General features: G+C 42.2%; 1 protein-coding gene across 1 annotated transcript in view; it reads left to right on the top strand.

The window, feature by feature from the left end:
- STPG2 (sperm tail PG-rich repeat containing 2) overlaps positions 1-25,247 on the top strand; it is a 980,631-nt gene that overhangs the window by 34,549 nt on the left and 920,835 nt on the right. Inside the window, exons 4-5 of the mRNA XM_077476582.1 lie at positions 3,588-3,734; positions 10,363-10,527. Of these exons, the coding sequence (XP_077332708.1) occupies positions 3,588-3,734; positions 10,363-10,527 (312 nt within the window). The remainder of the gene's footprint in view (positions 1-3,587; positions 3,735-10,362; positions 10,528-25,247) is intronic.

The following is a 25,247-nucleotide window of genomic DNA, read 5'->3' as shown; positions in this document are numbered from 1 at the left end:
CTAGCTCTGGAAGTTTCTATAAACATCCAGACTAGAGGGAAGTGCTAAAGAGAGCTGCCAGATGAGTCATACAGCCCCTGAGTCACTAAACTCTGACCCAGATTCCCAGCTCAGACTTGGCCCTGAGCCATATTAAAATTTTCCCACACTAACAACTACATGAACATTACTTCTAGCATACAGTAGAGGGTGCTACACTTGTTTCATAGACAGTATACACATCAAATAACTACCATGCTAGGATATAGATAGATTGCAAAGGGTGACTGTACGAAAATATGTAAAGATTTGGACCCTCAAATGTGCAGCTCTGCTGGCCTGTTCACCAGGTTTCTGGTTGTCAATATCTGTCTGTACCAGCTACTTGGTGAGAAACACAATGTGATTGTATTCCCATCCTAGGTGCAGCAGCCTTCTACTTTGCTAACTTCTAGCCCCCACCATTTCAGTACAAAAAAATCCTAGCATGCAGAATTCGTTCATTGCTCTTACTGGTTTCAGCAATGTTACTTATTTAATCCTGTCAGCGTGAAAGGACTTGCTTCTTAAACAAGCTTATGAGTGTTTTTTTTTTAACCTTAAAGAGGCCCATTTATTCAGTGGTAAAAGGGCGCAGCACCCAATTGTCCATCCATGGAAAGAGTGCTATGCTGTATTCACACTTAAGTTGAGCTCCTTTGGTCCTTTTGCAGACATTTTTTGAGCAGTTGTGCAAATATTTGTGCACATTTTGCCCATTTTTGCACATTTTGCGGGCATCATTATTTTTAGCCAATGAAAAGTGCTTCCATTGAATCTATTGCGGCCAAAAGAAGCTTATGTACTTTTTCGAGCTACAAGCGACACTACGCTTATGCCGCGTACACGTGATCGGAATTCCGGTGTGTAGGCGATGACCGTGTATAGGCAAGACAGCTTGAGCTGAATTCCGTCGGGAAAACCATCAGAGCCTCTTCCGACGAGAATTCCGATCGTGTGTATGCGCCATTAGTTGTGAACAGGCACAATTAAAAACATAGAAATTTTTGATGTTGAGTGTTTTTGAGCTTCGAGCTACAAAATGCACAATTGTGAATGGAGTCTCAAGGTATAATTTCTTTGTGCTCATAGCAACCTATCTACTTTTGACTGTTTTTATTTTTGAATTTGTTTAAAAATGTATCAAGCAAGCTGTTTTTTTTGTGGACAATACTAGTGGGTGAACAGACGTCCCTAGTTTCAGGAGACAGTACCCAATTTTAGGGGGCTGTCCCAGGGAAAAAAATGTCTCAGATTTCATCCCCAATTAAAAAAATGTGTCCTCTATTTATTTCCAGTTTTAATAATGACATTCCTGACTCTGGGGACTGCAGTGTAATCCATCTTAGTAACGTTTCTTTTACTGGCCCGGAGCAGGAGGCGGGAGGGGACGTGTCTCCTCCCAGCTGTGTGACACCTAGGCCTGCACTCTTAATCAAGAACAGTGTAGGCTCAGGTGTTATTAAACCATATCCCAATAATCTCCTTCCACTGTTAGGACACTTTGGCCCAATCCAATACTTGGTATGGCTTTGAATGCTGCCATTATCCACACCCCCTGCTCTACCCTTGTCCCATCCCCAATAAAAGTAGGTGTAGGATGTCCAGATTAGAGCTGGGCTGAACACCACCTGTTCGGTTTGCAACAGAAATCTCAAACAGGGGAAAAGTTCTGCCTCAACCAGCGAACTCTATCAGAGCCGAACATGAAAAATCAAGTGCCCATTGAAGGCTTATATGCAAGTAATTGGCCATAAAAGGGGTATAGAGGTCCAGGTACTGCCCTGGGGGACAATGTATAAATGCAACCTTTTTTTTTTTTTAAAGCAAAAGTTTTTCAAGAGCAGGGATTTTAATAATGCATAAAGTACAACAATGAAAATGAAAATTTCCTTTAAATATGGTGCACTCATCTGTAACATGTATAGAACATGCTGCAGCAAAAATTAAATGTTTAAAGAAAAAAAAAGAGTCAAATCACATTTAAATTGACTCGTGGTTGCTCGGGACAAGGGTCTCTTCCCCACAACCCTGGGCGGTGGTTGTGGGCGTCAGCGAGCGGGGGGCATATTGGAATCACAAGGTAGCCCCAAGACCCTGCCCCTCCCCCATATGAATGAGTATGGGGTACATAGTACCCCTACCCATTCACCAAAAAGTGTAAAAAAGTACTAAAAACACAGACAGTTTTTGACAATTCCTTTATTAAAAAATGAACAAACAGGGTCCCCCAATGTAAATCCATCATCAATCACGCCGCCCTCCGCACTGGAAACCCCCACACAAAAAAAGTTCTGCCGGCCTTTAAGTCAAACCGCTGAAGGCTGGCTTGCCGTTTAACAGTTCTTATATAGGTAAGGGTGGGGCCCCCTGGTGATGTTACCAGGTGGCAGTGCCCCTTGCAAAGTCACTGACCCAGCATGCACCGGTTTGCGATGTCACAAGGGGGGCAGTGCCACCAGGTGATGTTGCCAGATGGCCCCGCTCTTACCTATATAGGAACTGTAAAATGGCAAGCAAGCCACTCGGCGGTTTGCCTTCACTGGGGGTCTGGTATGGATCCCCACACTGTCCCCCCCCCCATTTATATTGGCAACTGATTTTATTTTGTTTTTTATTCAGCTGTCAGCGGGGAAGCTCATTGACAGCTGATGACTCATCAGTTGTTAAGGACACTGCAGTCGGCTTCCCGGCCCCGCTCCTTACCAACCAGCTTTTACTGTGCTCTGATTGGGCAGAGCTGATTGGGCAATGCACACTGCATTGCAGGGCATTCGGCGGGGCGAATGCCCTACAAATTTAGGTGTTCCCCAACGGGGCGAACAGATGATGTTTGGCCAGAACTCATGCTCGGGCCAAACACTTCACCCAACACTATCCCAGATCTAATTTAGAAAATCTGGTTACCTTACAATACAAATGTTTACCTTCATCATATTTTTATTCTTTCTGCCTCATAATTATGTATTGTGCTATTGTTTGTATGTGCACTTGCATTGTAAATCCTGTGCTATAAACACAGGGGCTTTTTAATAAGACAAAAAAGAATGTAATAAAGTGTATAGTTAAATATCAGCTTGTCACCTTTCACTTGTCTAGCTATAGAAAACTGAATCAAAGATGGCTGCTACATATCATCGTTGCACTTCTCTGTTTCTTCCGTAACTTACATTTTAGTTTTAGAAACTTCTTGCTTTGATGGTAACGTAAAAAAATTTACAAGAAAATTCAGAAGTCCAACTTTGCATATTGATATACGCAGCGCTATTAAAGTGTGCTGTTATAGCTTTTTTTTTTTTTTTTTTTTTAATTTAAGCAGAAAAAAAAAATATTTGCTTGGGAAGTATATTTACATTTATTGTAGATATTACAGTTACAAATGAGGCTATTAGTCTAGTAGCAAGTTCTTTAAAGTGTTTCATACTATTATATTGGGTAGCAAATTTATTTTAACAATTACAAGCTTGGTTGCATCTTGCTATTAAATCTCTAGATTCATTTGGATGCCTTCATGCAGCTGTTCCAGCTGGTGTGTGGAGTAATATTATTCCTGGGTATCTTTTTTGTAGGAAAAGGTGAAAGGAGGACAGACTGTTCAGAACAAAGAGAAGCGTTTTCGAGAGACTACATCCTCTTTACCTGGACCTGGTGCCTATGACCTGCAGGTTGGGCTGGATATGGATGAAAGAAAGAAGATATCTTCAAAATCTGGAAAAGTAAATACGGCTCTATTGTAAAAGTTGGATGAGGTTGACCATTATAAAGGATTGCACAAGAAAGACCATTATCTGAACCCTGTTATACTTGCATTGAACATCGTTCACCTTACTTACAGTGTCGAAGGGTCAGTTCATCCAAAACCGATAGTTTCATGTCTAACGAGGCTGAAAATAGACTGATATGAAGTTCAGCCTTTCACAGCTCCTGCGATTTTGGCTCGGTAGAAGATAAAATAAAACCCCTTGGGCAACTGTTACCCGTTTTGCTAAATTAAATTGTTGGATTAGAACTGGAAAATTACATACAAATAGTTTAAAGCTGTACTCCAGGAAAAATAGATTTTTAAAAAATAGTCTGGGCCAACGTGGTTACCTCTAATACAGGGGTGCTCAGCCTTTTAAAGAGCGCGGGCCATTTAAGTGATTTGGCTCACAATGAAATGAAATGGCTCAGAATGGTTCATTTTTATTTTTTATTTTGAATAGCATAGTGACAAAACAATCAGGATCATCATTTTCCATGGGACCAATCCCCATTGAATTTTTACACACTGCTTATTCACAATCACAAAAATCTAATTTTTTTTCATCAACTAGATTACCTTTAAAGTGTTACTAAACCCAGGACCCTGCATTCACTATATCTAGTCTCCTACAGTACATGGAAATGCAATAGTTTTAGTAAATATAAACTGCTAAATACCTTTTCTCATCTGCATGTATATAGCAGTCTTGTGACTTCTATCAGTGCCTAGTTAAAGCTTGTAGGAGGCGTTTTCATTCTCTCATGAGGCTGCAGGACCCCTGACCCTCTGTCTGGACAGTGCTGATTGGCCCTGTGCTGATCATATGCACTCTCCCAGGATAAAAATAATAACTCTCCAGCAATACACACAAATCTAAGCATGAGCAGCTTGTCCCTTAGCGTCTGTACTATCCAGAGATGGTTTGGGGACTCTGGAAAAAAGGAAGGATCAGAGGAGAAAGGATCAAACAGTCTTTTCACACAATGCAGAGGATTAACCCCTTAGGTTCCACAGTGAGTATAACAAGCATGCTTTACTGCATATATAGTCTGATTTTACTGGTGTGGGTTTAGTAACACTTTAATCCCACACTCGCACCCAGCCTAAAAAAATCTCCAAATCAGTGTTGCAGCCTTCACTATATCAGGGTCTTTGCAGCCATCCATTGATTTGCCAAAACATGGACTGTGGACAATCTAAAAAAAAAAAAAAAAAGACCAGGGGAGCACCCATGGATCATCTGGCAGAGACTCAGAACAAAGCTCTGCCTATGTAACCAAGGCAGAGTTCTGTTCTGGCAGGGGGGAAGGGATGGATACAGAATCCATCAGAATCAGAGTGACACCAAGCTCATCTCACAACTGTGAGAAACCTCCTACAGAACTCCTGTATGAAGGCCACTAGATGTAATCCACTTGGCTAAAGGCTCCTCTTCCCATATCTGTTAGGAAAGAAAGAGAAGAACGGGAAGCTGGCTGCAATAGTGGCTTGTGTATGACATTTACAGAGGACCAGCAGTCATTCAGTGAAGCGGAGTGCGACCGAACGAGGCTGTGTGGGCTGCTATAGGTTTGTGGTCACGGGCCACATCAGATGGCTCCACAGGCAATGGGTTGAGCATCCCTATTGCTCTAATGATTGCTGTGTAACATCTGGAGGGTTGCAGGGGATGCTCAAAATGTCCATGTTAGTCTTTTTCACATGCAGTCTGAGCTGTGATCTGTAATTTGTCACCTCCCGACTGCTTGTTTTAACCTCTAAAAGCACACACCATCTCCATGCAACAATGTACTGTCCACCAAAGGTGACGGGGGATGAATTTATATGTAACAATGTGAATTGACCGCCTGTCTTTACGGCCCCTCAAACTCAAATGTAAACTAGGCCTTGCATTAAGTACAGCAAGTTGCTTTCTTAGCACCTCCTCTGTTCAAATAACATCTTATATTCAATTGATTGAATACAAAGTGTTCTGTGATACGCCAAGGGTAGAGGGAGACGCTTATATGCCCGTTCTCAACACCTTGTCCAATCACAGAACATATTATAGTCCATCAAAAGAATACAATACGTTTTAATGGTTGTAAATTTTTTTGGGGGGGCCCACAAGGGGTCGGGTCGGTTAGTCAGTCAGTGCACTTACCTCAACCACCAGCAGCTTCCCTGGCTCTCCTCCGTGGGCATCATGAGCAGGCATCTCCTTCCCCTGCTAAGCGGCTTCCATCTCCTTCCTACTCCTCGGCGGTCAATCAGAATGCTTCTCCTTTTGGTCAATTGGGAAACGCATCTCACACCCACGCTTCCTGAATGGCAGAGACGCAATTCAGTGTTAGAATAGCAAATATTTATTCGCTATTCTAACACACCTGGGTGCAATTGCTCTTTATCCGGAGCCCACACTATTTTGAAGCCTATTAGAGCCTCTGGTTCTAATCAATTGCTTAAAAAAAACCCTTGCCGCTGTAATTCATGCGCCCGGCCTCCTGAAAGGGACCGGATGCATAAATAGGTGGTAGTGGGGGTGATGGTAAGGGGAGGCGGCACCCGTGCACCCTTAATGGACGGGCCGCCCCTGCCCTGTACTAATTGTAAGCGATAGGAAGTCGCGGTATTGCCACCTGGAGGATTACAGCTCAGACTGTATGTAGAACTGTCTACCAATGACAATTTCAGCAACCCCATCAGCCTTCTGAACATTACATAGAAATCAATAGCACTAACCACATTGGCCAAATCTAAGTACTAAACATCAAATGTGCCTTGAGTTCAGCTTTAAATACACATATGAAATACATACACTATATTACCAAAAGTATTGGGATGCATGCCTTTACTTGAACTTTAAATGCACCCCAGTCTTAGTCCATAGGGTTTAATATTGAGTTGGTCCACCCTTTGCAGCTATAACAGCAACAACTCTCCAGGGAAGGCTGTCCACAAGGTTTGACCATTCTTCCATTAGCGCATTTGTGAGGTGAGGCAATGATGTGGACAAGAAGACCTGGCACACAGTCTGCTGTTCTATCAGGTTGAGGTAAGGACAGCCCTACAGACTAATGCCCTGTACACGTGGTCGGAAATTCTGACGGAAAAGGTCTGATCGGATTATATTGTCGGAAAATCCGATCGTGTATGGGCTCTATTGGACTTTTTCCATTGGAAATTCCAACTGAAAAAAATTGAGAGCAGGATCTCGAATTTTCCATCAAAATCAGACTTTTTCTGATCGTTTGTAGAGAATTCCGATCGGACAAAGTGCCACGCCGCTCAGATCAAATTACGAGACCAAAGCTATTGGCTACTAGCCTCAATGTAGTCCTGTCGTAACGAAAGAACATCATCACGTTCTGAAAGATCGTTTTTTCCGACAACTTTGTCCGACCGTGTGTATGCAACACCAGTTTAGGACAAAATCCGTCAGAAAAAAATCAGACGGATTTTGTTGTCGGAATGTCCGAACGTGTGTACAAGGCATAATACTGGGATGCTATTAAGTTCATGTATGTGTAAAGGCAGGTATCCCAATACTTTTGGTAATATAGTGTGCGTAAGAGCTGTTATATCTGCCAAGGATTAGTCCTACCACACAGCACAGCCAGTTTGGTTGTTGTTGCACACCACACAGCCTAGTTGCAGGGACAACTACTTCTGGTCCCTGCTCAAAGCCTATGACTGGACACTAAAGGGGCAGCAGTAAGAGCAAAATAATGCCATATTAGGGCATATTAGGGCATATCTACATTTTTGGCATGTTTTAGGCTCCTTCACTTGTGTTTTAGGCACGTTACCATTCAGCTCTAATAAAAGTGCATCATAGATGCAGCATGCAAGACTTTTTATAATGAACTGCACCTAAAATGCATATAAAAACACACAGGTGTGAATGGTAACTTTAATATTAGATACAATTGTTTTTCTAGTTATTTTCTAATGTGGTAAAGCATTTCACAGCTTAACTGGTAAAAGTCATCAATTATAACAAGCATCTGTGTTACTGCCAAGTAACAAAAATACAAGGTGGCAGTATCCTCTGTTGGTGCATTGGCAAATGTACTTGCCGCGTGGTGATTCATTTGAGTCTTGTATACAGAATGCCACTGGCATTTTTGCCTAGACCTGTACAGTATTTAAGATATAAATGAAATCACAGCAGTGCAACAGCATTCTGTCATTCCTCTAAATATAACTGATGCTGAATTACAGAAAGCCCCTACTATAGCCCATTCCTGCTATCAGTTACATTTCTTGTGGGAGTGCCAGTTCCCTTGCTGCACATGCTAAGAAAGCTGTGACCTGGGTCAAAGTAAATACTATGGATGATGGAAATGCCTGCCAGTATCGCAACCAACACACGTGGTGGCAATGCTGCAGTGGATTGTCAAAAACTAGTATCCTAGTATCCACCATATAAAAAATTATTCTGCTACCAAATTAGGTCATTTATCTAAGCAAGGATTTTACTTTTATTAGTTATTTCTATTTGTTTAAATAAAAAATAAAAAATACACATTGAAATGAACCTTCACCTGATATTTTATGTCTGTTATTGTTAACAGTCCTCCCCAAAACCTTCAAACTTTGCACACTAATAGTTTCTCATGTAATAAAACCATGGTTTTGAAATAGCATAACCACCTCAATACTACCATATTGTAAAAAAAGTGGCAAAGAGGTGGCCATTAATTATAAATGGTGCAGCAGAAAACACACACAGGTGTCATTGAGCATAGTCACAATGTTTGTAAACACAGAACGATGGTAGAGAAGATGAAGGTTGGGGGGTCTTAAAGCACCACTGACCACCAATGAATGTGGGATCATTTTTTTTAAGGTGTGGGTTTAAAATACCACTGACCACCAATGATTGTGGAATAATTTGTTTAAAGTATAGAAATGTAAGAAATCCCAAATTGGTCTATTGGTCTTTTTTATTCCTTTATATAGTAAAACATAAAAAAAAAAAAAAAAAAAAAAGAATAGTAAGTGCCATCAAAAGAAAGCTCTATTTGTCTCAAATAATGCTACAACATTATTTTGGATACAGTCTTGCATTATAGAATCATTGGCAATCAAATTATCACAGCACTGAAAAATTATAAGATGGCCTGGTAATGAAGAGGTATATGTAAACGAGTGCTCAAGTGATTAAAGAGAAAAATAATGGCAGAGGTTTTTACACTTCCAGGGAAGGTAATGTATGTGGTTTCTGTGCTTTTGTTGGCAAAAATTATGTTAAAAAAGTGGTGAGGATGCATGGTATCGCTTCCTCACCGCCTGCTAGTAGCCACCTAAACCCTAAGGGTCCGTTCACACAGGGGCAACACGACTTTCAACACGACTTTTGGAGGCAACTTGGACACAACCTGAACACGACTTGGGGCAACTTACAACACGACTTTAAGTCGCCCCAGGGCAGGCGACTTTTGCCGCGGCCAATCAGAGAATGAGCTCTCAAGGGGAAACTCCACGCCAAATTTCTTTTAAAAAAATTTGGCGTGGGTTGCCCCTCCGAGAGCATACCAGGCCCTTAGGTCTGGTAATGATTTGAAGGGGAAACCACCTATGCCGAAAAAACGGCGTGGGGGTCCCCCCCAGATCCATACCAGACCCTTATCCAAGCACATTACCCGGCTGGGCCAGGAAAGGGGGTGGGGACGAGCAAGCGCCCCCCCTCCTGAGCCGTACCAGGCCGCGTACCCTCAACATGGGGGGTGCCTTGGGGAAGGGGGGGCCGCGCGGCCCCCCCACCCCAAAGCACCTTGTCCCCATGTTGATGAGGACAAGGACCTCTTACCGACAACCCTGGCCGTTGGCTGTCGGGGTCTGCGGGCGGGGGGCTTATCAGAATCTGGGAGCCCCCTTTGATAAGGGGGCCCCCGGATCCCGGCCCCCCACCCTATGTGAATGAGTATGGGGTACAATGTACCCCTACCCATTCACCTGTGAAAAAATAAATAAAAAAAAACACAACACAGGGTTAAAATAGTTTATTGCACAGCTTCAGGCGGCCCCCCCTTCCCCAAGGCACCCCCCATGTTGAGGGAGCGAGGCCTGGTACGGGGGGCGCTCGCTAGTTTTATCGGCGTAGGGGGTTCCCCTTAAAATCCATACCAGACCTAAGGGCCTGGTATGCTCTCGGAGGGGCAACCTCTTGAGAACTGATAATTCTGTCAGAGTCGCCACCGTATAGACGGAGATCCGACTTGGAGGCGACCTCCATTGAAATCAATGGGTACCGGTCGCCTACAAGTCGGATTGACGTAGTACAGGAACCTTTTCTGAAGTTGGAGCGACTTCAGTAGTGTGCATTAAGACGAATCTTATTCACTTACATTGATTTTTACATGTTGTCCGACCTGAGGCGAATAGGGGCGACCTGAAGTCGGATCTGAGTTGCCCCTGTGTGAACGGACCCTAAAGATTTCAAGCAACATAATAGTCACCAGCACACAGGACTTTTATTATTCAACTATGTGCTATCCTTGATGAAAAACAAAAATGAAATCACTAAACTTCAGCTTTAATTGAAGTCTAGGTGGGATAGGGCGCATGACTGAAAAGTGTAATAATTAAATATACATATTTTTTTTTTCATACAGAAAGTCCGCAGCCATTCTAAAAAGCTGTTGAACACTGGTGCCCCATCCATCCCTACACCAGGGCAAGCCTTTGGTTTTGAAGAGACTGCAAGTGGAACACTTGTCAGACAAAGTCCACCTGCCGCAGACAATACTCTGGGACCTGCCTACTACGATCTCTCAAATGTAAGTAGAAACTTATCGAAAAATATAAATGAATGGAAAGAAGTATAATATCATCGGGGCTTGTTTAAAAATGTGTACAACACTGTGCACAGTATAGCATAAGAATTGATCTGAGTTCATCTTTTGTTGTTTTAATTTTAGCTTTTATCAGGTTGAAGCAACCTCTTTGCTTTGCAATTCCAGACTTGGGGTGAAATCAATTGATCCTAACAATTGGCCAAGGCAACTATACCTGGAGGTAGAGGGGATAGCTAATCCATCTGAGACTCTGTAAAAGCAGTCATAGTCTAAGTAGCAACCTCTGGCATCAACCCCCAAAGCAAAGGCACACCTCGAGTCCTGGGCAAAAAGGTCCTCCTTTACAATGTCCAAAAACAGCTGTAGCCAACCAGCTTCCACGAGACACTCTTCAGTTCTTCTCCTGCCCAGCTCCCTAAGGCATAGCTCCTAACTGTCCCCGATTTGGAACAAAGTCCCTCTGTCCCTCTTTACTCCTCATTTGTCCCTTATTGGTCTGATTGATATAGTTGTATATAAAATGCCAGAATTATCTATCAAAAAGTGTTTCCCAGTGCTAAACCTTTCATCCAAATTCAAAATGACTGCATTTGTACATTTTAAAAGGCAGTATCAAGGAATAATAGTGGTAAAAAAAAACAAACAAAAAAACACTTGTGGGTGTAACTATTTTTTTTGTAGGAGGGGGGGGGGGGTCCCTTATTCCTACATACTTTTGTTAATAGGTGTCCCTCGTTCCCATCTCAAAAAAATGGGAGGTATGCTGAGGTAGTGTCCTTCAGCAAATATATTTAAATCCAGGCTGCTCCAGGTTCTCAGCCTAGCACATTCTGAGGCCTAGCATAAACAGCTCCTCAGTATCACAGCTGCCTCTTAGGCCAGAGGCCCAGGACAGAGAGAGCTCTGAACAAACCTTCTCAAATATTTATCTTCTCCCCAGTCACTTTCTGGCCACCCCCTGGCAGGTATTGACGGAGGTCAGATAAATGTTTATAACCCAGTGATTTATCCCCCTAATCTATTTCTGGAAGCAATTAACTACCAAGCTCTGCTCAGCCGAGTACAGGTGCTACACTCAAAACTGTGATCTGTTACTAAGTTTTGAATTAGCTATGCATATCTGCGTGTCATTTCTATTTGTTAAGATATCATTGCTTTCAAAGAATGGCTTTTGTTTGTAGATTAGGATTGGGTTTATCACCAACCAACTGATCATAGTAGAAATAAAATGTAATGTCCTAGTGATGTTCTTGTGAAATACCTTTGATGAAGTCACGTGGACAGTGACGCAACACATCAGGCAAGAGAGTCGGGTGGCGTTCGTTTTTGATCTCGGCCGGGATCGGTAACAGTATTCATTACCGCTGTTTTGTGATCGCCTTATTGTAAGTTTTTGAGCATTTGTTAAAATATTCGTTTTTAATACTACACTATGGAGTTCCTCCCTTTCTCTCTTTAATATCTGGCTGAGTGCCCGGAGGCCCTGGATAGTTCCGACGGAGGATACAAACCCATAGGAGCTGTGCTATCAGGTGGAGCCTAGGAACGGATTGGCTGGTATTTGTTTGTATCCCTTATCTGAGGTGAGAGGCTTGGGGAAACACTATCCACGTCATTGCACCAGAGAGTGCTTGGATGGGGTCATTTGTCTAGTGGATGATCTGCATTGCATATTGGAAAGAGACTAACACAATTGGATTGAATTGCACTGTGTATGGGACTTTGCTTTGTCACTACCATTTTGGAACTACGATCTTTTTTTATGGTTCTCAAGGCTGCTTAGTCATTTATTGAGCATGTGTATGGACTAGTTTGGATATCACTTTTTATATTTTTTTTTTGCTCTTTGTTTGCACTAATTGTTTGCTCTTCACACATTTATAGGTGCAATTCATTTATTGCTGCTGTCATTTTGCACGTTTATATTATTTTCCTTTTGCACATTTGCACAATCATTATTGTACTTACTTAGTAATTATTATTGCAGATTGCAGAACTTTACACTTTCTGCTTGCTCATTTGCACTGATTATTTTACACATTGGACTTAGTGTTGTGAGGATTATTTTACACATCATATTTAAAGAACTCTCTACATGGTGTTTGAAGGATGGTTATTTCAGATTGATTATTACAGCATTGGTTTGCTAATCTTTGGCTATACAATTATGATGAAGAAATCAACATAAGGACGCTTTATCTGCTTGGATTTATCCTTCTGGAATCTCCAAAGGATTTGTGCTTTGCCAGTTAGTTTATATTTAGCCTTATGTTATTTAAGTACATTATTTTATTTTTTTCTTGTGAAATAATGCTTGTAGGAAAGGGCAGGAATCGGCCATTTTGTGAAAACATATGTTGATAAGATGCTGTGGTCCTGGATCAATGAACTTGATAACGGGTGGCACAGTGGTGTAGTGGTTAGCAGTAAGAAGGGTTGCTGGTTCAAATCCCAACCAGGACACTACCTGCCTGGAGTTTGCATGTTCTCCCTGTGCCTGTGTGGGTTTCCTCCAGGCACTCCAGTTTCCTCCCACAATCCAAAGACATGCAGGTAGGTTAATTGGCTTCTGTCCAAAATTGGCCCTAGTATATGAATGGGGACCTTGGATTGTGGGCTCCTTGAGGGTAGGGACCAATGAGAGTGTGCAATGTACAGGAATGGGGACAATTGTAGACACTCACTCAGGTTGAACTGGATGGACAGGTGTCTTTGTTCAACCTTACTATGAAACTTTTGTAAAAATTTTCTTTCTTTCTTGGACCCTTAGGGTAGATTTGGGCATGCACCTAAATCTTCCTTGCCTCTGAAGCCCGATCTGCGTTCAGAACGTGCTTCAGAGGCTACTGACAGGTGCAGAGGAAGCGATGCAACGTCTGTTTTAATCAAATTTCTGCAGACAAACACAACACAACCGCATGCATTGCACATGGTTGCGGGACATTTGTGGCATTTCCCCATTTACTTAAATGTATAGTGTTCAGTGGGTCTGCTGCCCACCGATCGCTACATGTCAGGTGAACTTTGTTCACCTGACATCCCCATCTGTTGTCTGTTGCAGCTTAAGTAAGGGTGGTTGGCAGGCGGCAAAAATACAGCTCAACCGTTCATTTTTGCTAGCCCCCAACTGCAAGTCTAAACAAAGCCTAAAATTTTCAAAGCAGTGTGCTTGATAGAGACCCTGTCACCAGACCATTCATCCATCCCATTTAAACAACAGTCCTCCAATAAGAATATATGTGTTTAAAATATTGTATGCATGTTATTTAGATGGAAAGCCTTCCCTGTGTAGACATCCAAATACCCTGAAACTGCTATTGATCACCACCATCTTGGATGTGATGCCAGTAGACTCAGAAGACTTACAAATGTCACTCAATAGTATTACGGTACCCATCATTTCTGCCCTGGCAGCTACATAAAAGTTATGAAGGGAGATGAGGGGTGGAGGAGCTGGGCCAACACAGACAGTATTTAGACACTCCCAGAAGAAGAAAGGGCTATGTCATTTGTTGATTATTAAAGTGACATTTAAAAATTGCTTGTTGATTATTCTTTCCATGAAACAAGTGGTATCGCAGAAGCTTCATGGTCTGCACATTTTTATAAGGGACAGCGCTTTTTCTCAAAACGTAGACTTTGCTAAGCAAATTATATCTAGTCCATTCATTTCATAAAGTTAGAATTCTAGAAAGATCATTGGATCATAGTTTATAACAACATTTAAGCTGTCATAAATCTGTAGTGTTCTAATCTGCATAGATGTACTGTGTTTCAGAATGACATTAGCCGTCATATGAGCATAAATGCATATTGTGGAGTAAAAATTGTGGCTATTTTAAGAAATATGCTTTTTAACAATTCTTCTAACAATCGTTGAGTCAGTCTGTAAAACACCATGCTGCGAACTCCTATCTCACTCAATGAAAATGTTCATAGAAGCGTGGAGCACAGTAGGGAACACAGAAAATTTCTCCATCTCTGATGGCATATGGATGTCTGCTGCACCATCTTAATAAGTACATAATGCTACTTAGTTAATTCACTTGGTAACTGGAGCTTACTGAGTAATGAGTTTTACGTTGTTGACTTGTGAAAATGCTAGGAATTCCCCCAAAATGTAATTATGTCAGTATGTGTGTATGCTATTTGTATTTCCCTGTAATTTTAGTAGAACTGTGACAGACACAACCCAACCGGGACAGGGGCTTTTGGAGGGGACTGCAGGGTAGTCTCTTGCCTAGTGACTATGGACCCTGGCATTTGAGGGATCTACAAGCGTTGAGGAAGATGTCTTGTTATAGATGTAGCACCCTGGTGTTTAGGCAGGGTTGCTCATAAATTTACCTGCCAGGTATAGCTACCTTGGCTAATTGTCGAGGATCAATTGATTTCACTCTAAAGCTCCATACACACTATCAGATATTCTGCAGATTTGTTCCTACAGATTTACCAAAACCATATAATATGAGGTCAAACCTTTGGAGCTTCAATGTGTATGCAACCAGGCAGGCCATTGCACTACATGGTTTTGGTAAATCTGAATAAAAAAATCAGCAGATAATCTGATAGCGTGTATGGGGCTTAAGTCTGTAATTGCTGCACTTTTCTCTTTTTCTCTAGGTGGCTGGGCACTTTGTGGCATTAGGTAAGACAAGGGCACTGCAAGGTCAGATTATGGGTATATGGGGTGTCTCAGCCAATGGGCAGGGGTTTTATTAAATCCCTTGGCCTGCTGGGAGAACCTATATATTTAGGTGGAGTCAGGTGATTAGTGTTCTATGTCACCTGTAGGGCTGTCTGGGTGGATGTGTGTTGTGCTGCCCAGGCTGCTAGGCCAGAGTTTGGGCCTATCCCAGGCACATCTGGCTGCTAGGCTGTCTGAGGGCCTATCCAGAAGCAGTGCAGGGTTGGGATTGCGGCTTGCAGTCCAACCAGAACTGAGGGTTCTGCCGACCAGAGAACCTGTCATGGTCAGAGGTAGAGGGGAAGATGTTGCCACTAAGGGGCCACAACCTTATTACCAGGGACCACAGTGAGTATCTGAAGCAAGTACTGGAGCAGAATTCTCACCAACTGGGGACGGAGAAGAATTGGGAAACTTCAGCAGGTGTCAAGCCAGGGACCAAGCCAGCGGATGTGATACTTGCAGAGCAGCCTTGTGTGTCAAGCCAGGGACTGAACAGGCCAGTGGGGTGAAGCTTGAGAAGTATCTGGGGTGCCAAGCTAGGGACCTAGCAGAGAAGCGGGGGTGACACTTGAGGAAAATACTACAGTGAAGATTGGAGGAGCTCAAGGGATTCAGTGGCAGTGAACTATCTAGTCTAGTGAGAGAGGCTGGGAGCTCAGTGAGTTGAAGAACAACAAGAAGTGATTGTAGTGGAAGTGACGGAATTGTTACACTTTGGGTTAGAAACTCTTAAAGACTGTTGCCATAGGAGACAGCATTCCTACACAAGCAGATGTGGTATCTTGCTGGATGCCTTTCCTTGCATGGCTGCCCCCCTGTAGAAGTCTCAGAGTCTGCCAATTAACATTGCAACTGCCTAAGAGTGTCCTGGCCTTAACCCTCTCTCCCAAAGTTCTGTGCAAGGGAAATAAAATCTCTTTTTATTCAAGAAGTGTCTGGCGCCCAATGAATCTAACTTGCATTACGCCCACAATGCCTCACAACACACTCTAAACAGAAGGAAGTAAGCTATCTCTGGCCCTGAAGGTTCTCATTAGACTGAAGGAAGCCTGGGACCTTGCTACATATAATGCAAGAGGGCATTTTTACATTTAGAGTAAATGTAACGGTTTGGTTAAAAACAAAAAACAAACATGTCATACTTACCTCCTCTATGCAGTTGGTTGTGCACAGAGTGGCCCCAATCCTCCTCTTTTGGGGTCCTTCATCTACGCTCCTGGCTCCTCCTCTTCTGGAGTGTCCCGTTGCAGAGCCACTCTCCTCGGGGCACTTGTGTGGGCACACTCCCATGTCCTGCTGCTGCATCCATTGACACAGACAGCAGGACTTAGCCTCGCCCCCTGGCTCCAGCGTCATTGGATTTGATTGACAGCAGCGGGAACCAATGGCTGCACTGCTATCAATCTATCCAATCAGGAACCGAGACACTGGCTGGAGCTGTTGTGCTTGTCCCCGTCACGGTTCAGGTAAATAAAAGGGGGGCTCTGGGGGGCTGCTGCATCACAGGTGGTTTTTCACCATAGAATGCATTAAGGTGAAAAACCTTGAGGGTTTACAACCCCTTTAACAGTCAAGGAAGCCGCGCTGGTCTCTGTGAACCTGAAACTCAGTGAGAAGATGTATGTGAATAGAAATGTGGTTCTTGAAACTGGTGCCGAACTGTCTGGGTGGACAATGACCTGAGTCACCTTGGCTTATCTAGGGGACTAGTTGTTATTTAGTTCATGTTAATTAGATCACTGTCAGCTATTAGTTGCTAGATGTGGATTAGCATACTGTTTATGTTGGCTGTTCATTAGATGTGATAATTGCTTAGGATAACATGATCAAGCTCTTATCTGATTTTGTGGGGTGTATATATTCTGTGTGCGTTTACAATAAAGAGAGTTCCAGTTTGCACCTAAGCTAGTGTCGTCTAGTTCTTGGGTGCTCAGCAATAATACCTGGTTCCTGGTTCCAGACTGGGGGAAGCTGTATCTTGGGTGCCAGGTGTTCTATCACAAGAACTATAGGCAGAATTTTATTTTTTATTTTGGATAGAGCAAGGGAGGGTTATAACCCCTGTCAGATTTTATTTTTGCCCTCTGTATCCCATTGTGGAGATTTACAGTACCGTCTCTTCCTGTCCCAAAGCTAAACAGGAAGTAACAGGGAATCCATGCAAACTTAAAGTGGTGTTCCGCAAAAAAAAAAAAATTAAAAGTCAGCAGCTACAAATACTGCAGCTGCTGACTTTTAATAATCGGACACTTACCTATCCCAGGGTCCAGTGATGCAGGGGATCGAAGCCCCGCTCATCTCCCCCTCCGCTCGGCGGTGCCGGCATTTCAACTGTGGGCACCGGGCTGTGGCTTCACAGCTGGGCACCCACTGGGCATGTGTGAGCCACGCCACGCGCCGTGACTGGTCACGCAATCATCTGGGACCTGTCACGTGTCCCAGATGATTGATAAGGGGGGGAGAGGTGATCTCCCTTTCTGCGCTGAGGGAAGTGACGTCAGGAGCCCAGGCGCCGAAGGAGGCAGACTACAAGGGACCCCCTAGCAATAGGCATCTAGGGGTGAGTAAAAAAAAATTCTCCAAATGTTTTTTTTTATATATTTTTTTTAAGCACATTAATCTTTTTATTTTGGGGGGGTGGAACTCCACTTTAAGGAATTCCTTGGGCACCCCCAGGTCACCAGAACTAGTGTATCCTTTATTTCCCCTCTATTATTCTGTTGACAGCCCCTAAAATTTGAGATTTTCTCTTACTTTCACTTTCAATCATAATGGAAATAGAGAGGACAAATAGAGAGGGTAAATCTCCTTAACAGGGGCACAGACGGCAATAAAACCTGACAGGGCTTCTAACCCTCTCCACTCTATCCAAAACTAAAAAAAAAAAAAAAAAATCATTAAATACTTTCTGTTCCCGATGCTTATTATCTGCCAATAAATAAACTCTGTTCCTTTGCTGCCTGTGGAAGCTTTTATAAATTGTATTTTTGTTGCTTGCTCAGAACTGTAAATTGTTAATTACTAAATTTACAGCACTACCGTAAATGCTGGCTTTTTAAATATATAACTATAATTTGAAATAATAAGCTCCTGTTATATTGTAGCATATATTCACATAAGTATTTCCAAATATTTCCAAATATGCACAGTAGAATAATGTATTTGCATGCATGTTACTGAATATTTATAAAAAAAAATTGCAAAATTAAAATTGGACCTTGAGTGCTGGTTCTCTTTATTCCTCAATATGCCCCAGTGGGATTTCCTTAAAAAAAAGCCTTAAATTATAACTAAAGGCAATACTTTTTTTTTTTCTTTTTTAGTTTTGGATAGGGTACAGAAGGATTGGAGCCCCTGTCAGGGTGACCCTGTTAAGGAGATTCACCCTCTCCGTCTGTCCTGTTTACCATTACCATTGAATGTGAAAGTAAACGAAAATACCAAATTTTGGGTTGTTCCCAGAAAAGTAATAGAGGGGAAATCTTCCAATTGGGATAGTAGTTCTATGGAGCCTTACGGCCCCTTTCACACGAGGCAAAATCCTTTTCCACATAGTCCGCCTCTGTCCGCAGGCTCTCTCCGTTGATCTCCGCTGAGCCGACGGATGACAGGTCCCTCTCTGCTCACTGAGCGGGGAGGGGCTTGTCCAGCGCCACTGGTCTCTATGGAGAGATCGGATGAAAACGGACAGCATGTCCGTTTTCATCAGATCTAACCCAATCCGATCCGCCAGCGACAGATCTGGACGTAGGGCCATCCGTCTGCATTTGGCGGATCGGATGTCAGCGGACATGTCTCCATGGACCAGCATGGAGCACCCGTTCAGGTCTGCCGTCAAAACTGACAGGCGGACCTGAACGGTCCGTCAGTGTGAAAGGGGCCTAAGGCAGAACATTCTGATGTGATGTGATATGCAAGGATATTGCTTTCAGGGGTGCCTGCATGTTGCCAGGGGTATTGACCAAGGTAATATGGTCATGGAGTTTCTGTGTTTAACCCCTTCTTGTGTAGGCTCTCTCCTACATTCAGGCATTTTTTTATTTTGCATTTGTTAGCATATATATGGCTTTTCTGACTACAGTAGTTATATTAACTTGTAAGTTTTTCTAGGACAGAAACTCATATGAATAGGCAAATGTTATCGGTTGTATGCTTTGCAATGTGTTGCTGTGAATGAAAAAATAGATAAGTACCTTCTTTCAGTTTTAAAGGAAAACCGTTACAAGTTTTTGAGCCGTGTGAAATATATGTGACTAGACTTAATACGCAATGCATACATTTTCCTTTATACAGAGCTTTCAGTGGGTTTTTACCCTAAAGAGTAACAGCGATGGAAATAAATAGTTGTCAGTGAAATGTGGTGTATTGGGCTGAAGTGCTCAGGCCTGGTCTTTTCAAACAGAAAGCATTCAAGCACACAGATGATCTGCCAGCCTTGTAATCAAAGTGTTATTTTTTCCAGCTTCTAACCAACAGAAAGGACATTAAACAGCAACACTAAATTCAGTTAACTGCTTGATCAGCCATGTCTGGCTTGGTTGTATTGTGCTCATTTAAGTGAGGAATTATGTTGATGGGCAAATGCAGCTTGCTTTCAGGTGCATTTAGCCTGCATTTGAATTCAGACGCATTTGAAATTCAGACACTTCTGAGATCATTCACTGATGTATTAGATCTACAGTTGACCTGCTTATGATCTGAAAACCTGTTGCAAGCAACCTTTGAAGTTCCCGTTGACCTGCTTCAAGCAGCCTTGTTATTCCCATTGACTTATATGAGGATCAAAACCTAGTCAACAGTGGTGGTTAGCCTGTCTGTAAGGTAGCTGCCAAATACAAAAAAGCTAGTACCGGTATGTATATGCTCTGACACATTGGAGCGAGGCATGGCTGTCTAACTGGTTGTCTAAGCTCCCTTATGGTCTGGTTGTGGAACAGGTGCGTCATGCACATTTCAGTGGAGCTCGAGATGACAAGGGTGGCTTCTTGCACAATTCCTGTCCAAGAACCCCTGATTATGGAGACAGTGACTGCTAGGGCAACAGAAACACACAGAAACACACAGAAACACACAGGTACCAGGAAGGTGGTTCAGCAAACTTGGAATGGGAGATACTGAGTTTGGATGAACAGAAGCAAGGAATCAGGTCACAAGCGGAGTTAAGTAACAGCCAGGCAGATAGGTACAGAATCACAATCAGGATCCACGTTAGAGACTGACAGGTTGGGACCATGTTGGTAGTGAGGTACAGAATCAGCAGGCAGAATCATAGTCAAAACTCCAAGCCAGAGTCAGTAACATGAATCAGTAGCAGACATAAGCAGGTAAGGGGAATCCTAAGAAAGTCAGATGCACCGGATTCAGTAAGAGGATCATGCAGGCTATCAGGAACAAGGTAGCTAGGCAGGTCTCAGGTTTAAATAGGGCTCCAGGGTGCCAGAATCTGTGGGCATGCCCATATGTCCACATGTGCCCCGTGATGTGCTTGTTCTCATTCTTGCATGTCCAGTTACACATCTGTGCTCACAAGTTTGAGCACATGTATGAAACTGAGCACGGCCAGCCTCAGCTTCCTGACAAGTTAAGGTCAATTGGGCAAATTATCAGACAGAGGGTGACTATAACTTTACTAAATAGGTGCAGAGTAGGAATAACAAGGCAAGGTCAGAAGGACAAAGAATATACATTTGGTAGAGAACATGATAAATGGTTTTCCATATTTTTTACAAATAAATATGTCAAAAGTGTGGAGTGCATTTGTATTCAGCCCCCCCCCCCCCCCCCCCCAGTCAATACTTTATAGAACCACCTTTTGCTGCAATTACAGCTGCAAGTTTTTTTGGGGATGTCTCTACCAGCTTTGCACATCTAGAGTGACATTTTTGCCCATTCTTCTTTGCAAAATAGCTCAAGCAATGTCAGATTGGATGGAGAGCATCTGTGAACAGCCATTTTCAGGTCTTGCTACAGATTCATAATTGGATTTAGGTCTGGACTTTGCAAATATCATTTTTATTAATCTCACACATACGGGGTAAAGCCCCAAAACATAAATTAACAACTGAAACATGAAGGTCGCAGCCTCCCAAACATGTCTTATAAGTACAGATGTTGCAGCAAATAACTTTTCAGTGTAACTTAAATGGTAGTACAACCTCGCAAACATTGCTTTCACGGGCAAATCTGGCAGAGAGGCCAGTGCCACTCCGTGATCATCTACTACTCCGAGGTCTAGTCCAGTTAGGTCTGGACTTTGACTAGGCCATCCTAACACATGAATATGCCTTGATCTAAACCATTCTATTGTAGCTCTGGCTGTATGTTTAGGGTCGTTGTCCTGCTGGAAGGTGAGTCTCAAGCCTTTTGCAGACTCTAACAGGTTTTCGTCTAATGCCACTCACACAGGACCGTTTTTTCTGTCAGAATAAACTCTGAAGGTCTTTCAGACGGAGTTCTGACAGAGTTCCACTGAAACAGACTTGCCTACGCACGATCACACCAAAGTCCGTTCGTTTAGAACACGTTGATGTACGGCATGACTAGAAAGAGGAATTTCAATAGCCAGTAGCCAATAGCTGCCCTTGCGTTGTTTTTGGTCCATTGGAATAGAATACAAACAAACGGTTTTCCCGATAGGAATTGATTCCGTCGGAAAGATTTAAAACATGTTCTATTTTTAGGTCCATCAGACTTTTTGAAAAAAAAAGTCAGATGAAGCCCACACACGATCGGAATATCCGAGGAAATTATTCCGTCAGACTTTTTCTGACGGAAAGTCCGACCGTGTGTACACAGCATAAGATTGGCCTGTATTTAGTTCCATCCATCTTCCTATCAATTCTGACCAGCTTCCCTGCCCCTGCTGAAGAAAAGCATCCCCATGTTTCACAGTGGGAATGGTGTGTTCAGGTCGCATCTGACCAGAGCACCTTCTTCCACATGTTTGCTGTGGATGGCTTCTCGCAAACTGTAAACAGGACTTCGTATGGCTTCCTTTCGACAATGGCTTTCTTCTTCTCTTCATAAAGGCCAGATTTGTGGACTGCGACTAATAGTTGTCCTGTGGACAGATTCTCCCACCTGAGCTGTGGATCTCTGGAGTTCCTCCAGAGTTATCATGAGCCTCCTGGCTGCTTCACTGATTAATGCTCTCCTTGTCCAGCCTGTCAATTTAGGTGGACGGCTATGTCTTGGTAGGCTTTCAATTGAGTTAATGATCTGTAAAGATGGGGTATCTGGCACTACCTAATATTGAAAAAATAGTAATAATAAATAATATGAAGATAGATATAGATATGAATAGATATGAATAATAATAGTGGTAATTCCTAGGGTAAGGCCATATGTATCACCTCCAATGGTTCACACAGAGCTAGTTCGGGGCCCGGTCGGTGGATGCGGCGACGTCAATGATGAAACGCGTACGATGGAGCCACGCACACTACGTCACTTCCGGGTTGCCTCGAGCGGTTGGAACGCAGCTGAAGCGCACGCTGCGCATCCACCGACCGGGCCCCGAACTAGCTCTGTGTGAACCATTGGAGGTGATACATATGGCCTTACCCTAGGAATTACCACTATTATTATTCATATCTCCGCTCCACATTTCCAATGCTGGACTGACTCTAGTATTAAGGGTTAATTTAGAGCGGATGGACCCTGTTGAATAACCTAGGACTGGTCCTGATTCCCTGGGTTAAGAGCCATTTGTGTTGTTTTTTACGTTTTTAAAAACATTTTTTCGTTTTTTATATTTTTTATATCTATTTTTTATGGGACCTTTTTGGGTTTCTGTGTATGGAAATTTTTCTGCTGCCCTACGGATCCTAAAATAAGTGGGAGCATTGGACAGTTTTACATATACATATAATTTTGTTTTTATATGTATGGATTTTGTTATACATATTTTTGTGGAAATAAATGCTTTCTCTGCTAAAGTAACTAATTAGTGCTCCCATTTAGTTACGTAAATACTACACTATGGAGGCAATTTTTTTCCTATGAGGAATAAACTGATTTTCCTGGATACAAAGAACTACAACGCATATGGGCCTGAGAGTTGGAACTGCATATGGCTGATTTAAAGGCACAGTACCCCTGCAGGGGTGTATTCTTTTGGTGAGTGGGAAACCTTGTGGGGGAGCACGCAAGTCACTTGAAGGATATTCAACAAGCACTAAAGTCACCTTATGAATATATTTTTTGCTGGATTTGCACAACAGAGGATTTTTTTCAATTGTGGACACTAAAAACTTTTTTTCTTTCTTTTTTTATTTTTTCGTTAATTTATTTTGCTGGATTTTTGATTTATATATACACTCAAGTTCTGATATATACATCCCTTGATACACTTTCTTCTGTCTATGGCATATAGTAATCTTGGTATATATCCCACGTACATATATCTATATAGGGTTTGTTTTTTCCCTTTTTTATCTTGCGGTTTTGCACTATTATATATATGAAATTTGGAGTATATGTTTACAGATTTCACAGTTACATTATATTTGATCTATTTGTCATATATCTGCACCTTATAACTTGATGAATTCAGTGTATGGAGTTTATTAGTGTTTGGGAAACTTAACACTTAATAGCACTTATGCGATTTTAAGCATAAATCGCATAGAGTATTATATTATTATTTTGCACTTAATTTTGCACTAAGCACTTTCTGTGGGCATCTATAGCCTTTTTTTGACACAATCTAATATCTTTATATTGTAGAGATACGGTAACCTAAATACTTATAATTGGTATAGAAAGGTTAAATTTACTAAATTGATTTGATACCTGGACTGTTGAAAGCACTGGGGTTTATCACTTTATTATTACTATTTTTTCAATATTAGGTTGCGCCAGATACCCCATCTTTACAGATCATTAACTACTTGCGAAAACCCCTTGTGGGGATTTCTTGGCTGGGGGGCTGCAACCTATTTTTTCTATTCTATCTATTTTTTCAATTTTTTTCATTGCTTCTACTCCTTGTATTACATTAGCGCGTTTTTTTTCAATATTTATAACATTAAAGGCTTGCAATTGAGCCACACTCTTTCCATCTTCAGATGATAGATTCAACCATGCTCTGTGAGATGTTCAAAGCTTGGGATATTTTTTTATAACCTAACCCTGCTTTAAACTTTTCCACAACTTTATCCTTGACCTGTCTGGTTTGTTCCTTGGCCTTCATGTTGCTGTTTGTTCACTAAGGTTATCTAGCAAACCTCTGAGGGCTCCACAGAATAGCTGTATTTATACTGAGATTAAATTACACACAAGTGGACTCTATTTACTAACTAGGTGACTTCTGAAGGCTATTGGCTCTATTAGCTTTTAGTTAGGGGTATCAGAGTAAAGGGGGCTGAATACAAATGCACGCCACACTTTTCAGATGTTTATTTGTAAAACAAATTGGAAACCATTTATCATTTTACTTCCACTTAACAATTATGCACCCCTTTGTGTTGGTCTATCACATAAAATCCGAATAAAATACATTTACATTACATTTAAAATGTGGAAAATGTCAAGGGGTATAAATACTTTTTCAAGGCACTGTAGTTCAATTTACTTGAGCAGTGCTAGATTCATTTACTAGAGCAGTCTGAATCCTGAATTCAGGGAAGAGTATATAAACATGTATACAAGCTTCCCATGTACACACAGACAATGCGACCGTGTGTATGCTCCATCGGAATTTAGCTGTTCGAATTTCCGCCAGCCAAAAATTGATAGCATGTTCTCAATTTTCCAGACAGAAAAACTTTCTATCGGAAAGTCCAATCGTGTGTATGCAATTCTGACACGCCAAAAATCACACATACTCAGATTCAACTACGAGGTGGAAGCTATTGGCTACTGGCTATTGAACTTCCTTTGTCCAGTCGTACGTGTTGTACCTCACCGCGTTCTAAACGATCGGAATTTGGTGTGACCATGTGTAGGCAAGACAGCTTGAGCGGAATTCCGTCGGGAAACCATCAGAGCTTTTTCCGATGAGAATTCCGAT

The sequence above is a fragment of the Lithobates pipiens genome, unplaced genomic scaffold, assembly GCF_037356315.1.
Source record: "Lithobates pipiens isolate NorthernLeopardFrog02 unplaced genomic scaffold, aLitPip1_a1.2 Scaffold_13, whole genome shotgun sequence".
NCBI classification, from domain to species: domain Eukaryota; kingdom Metazoa; phylum Chordata; class Amphibia; order Anura; family Ranidae; genus Lithobates; species Lithobates pipiens.
Note: the sequence above shows the minus strand (reverse complement) of the source record. Positions and strands in the feature narration are given on the sequence as shown.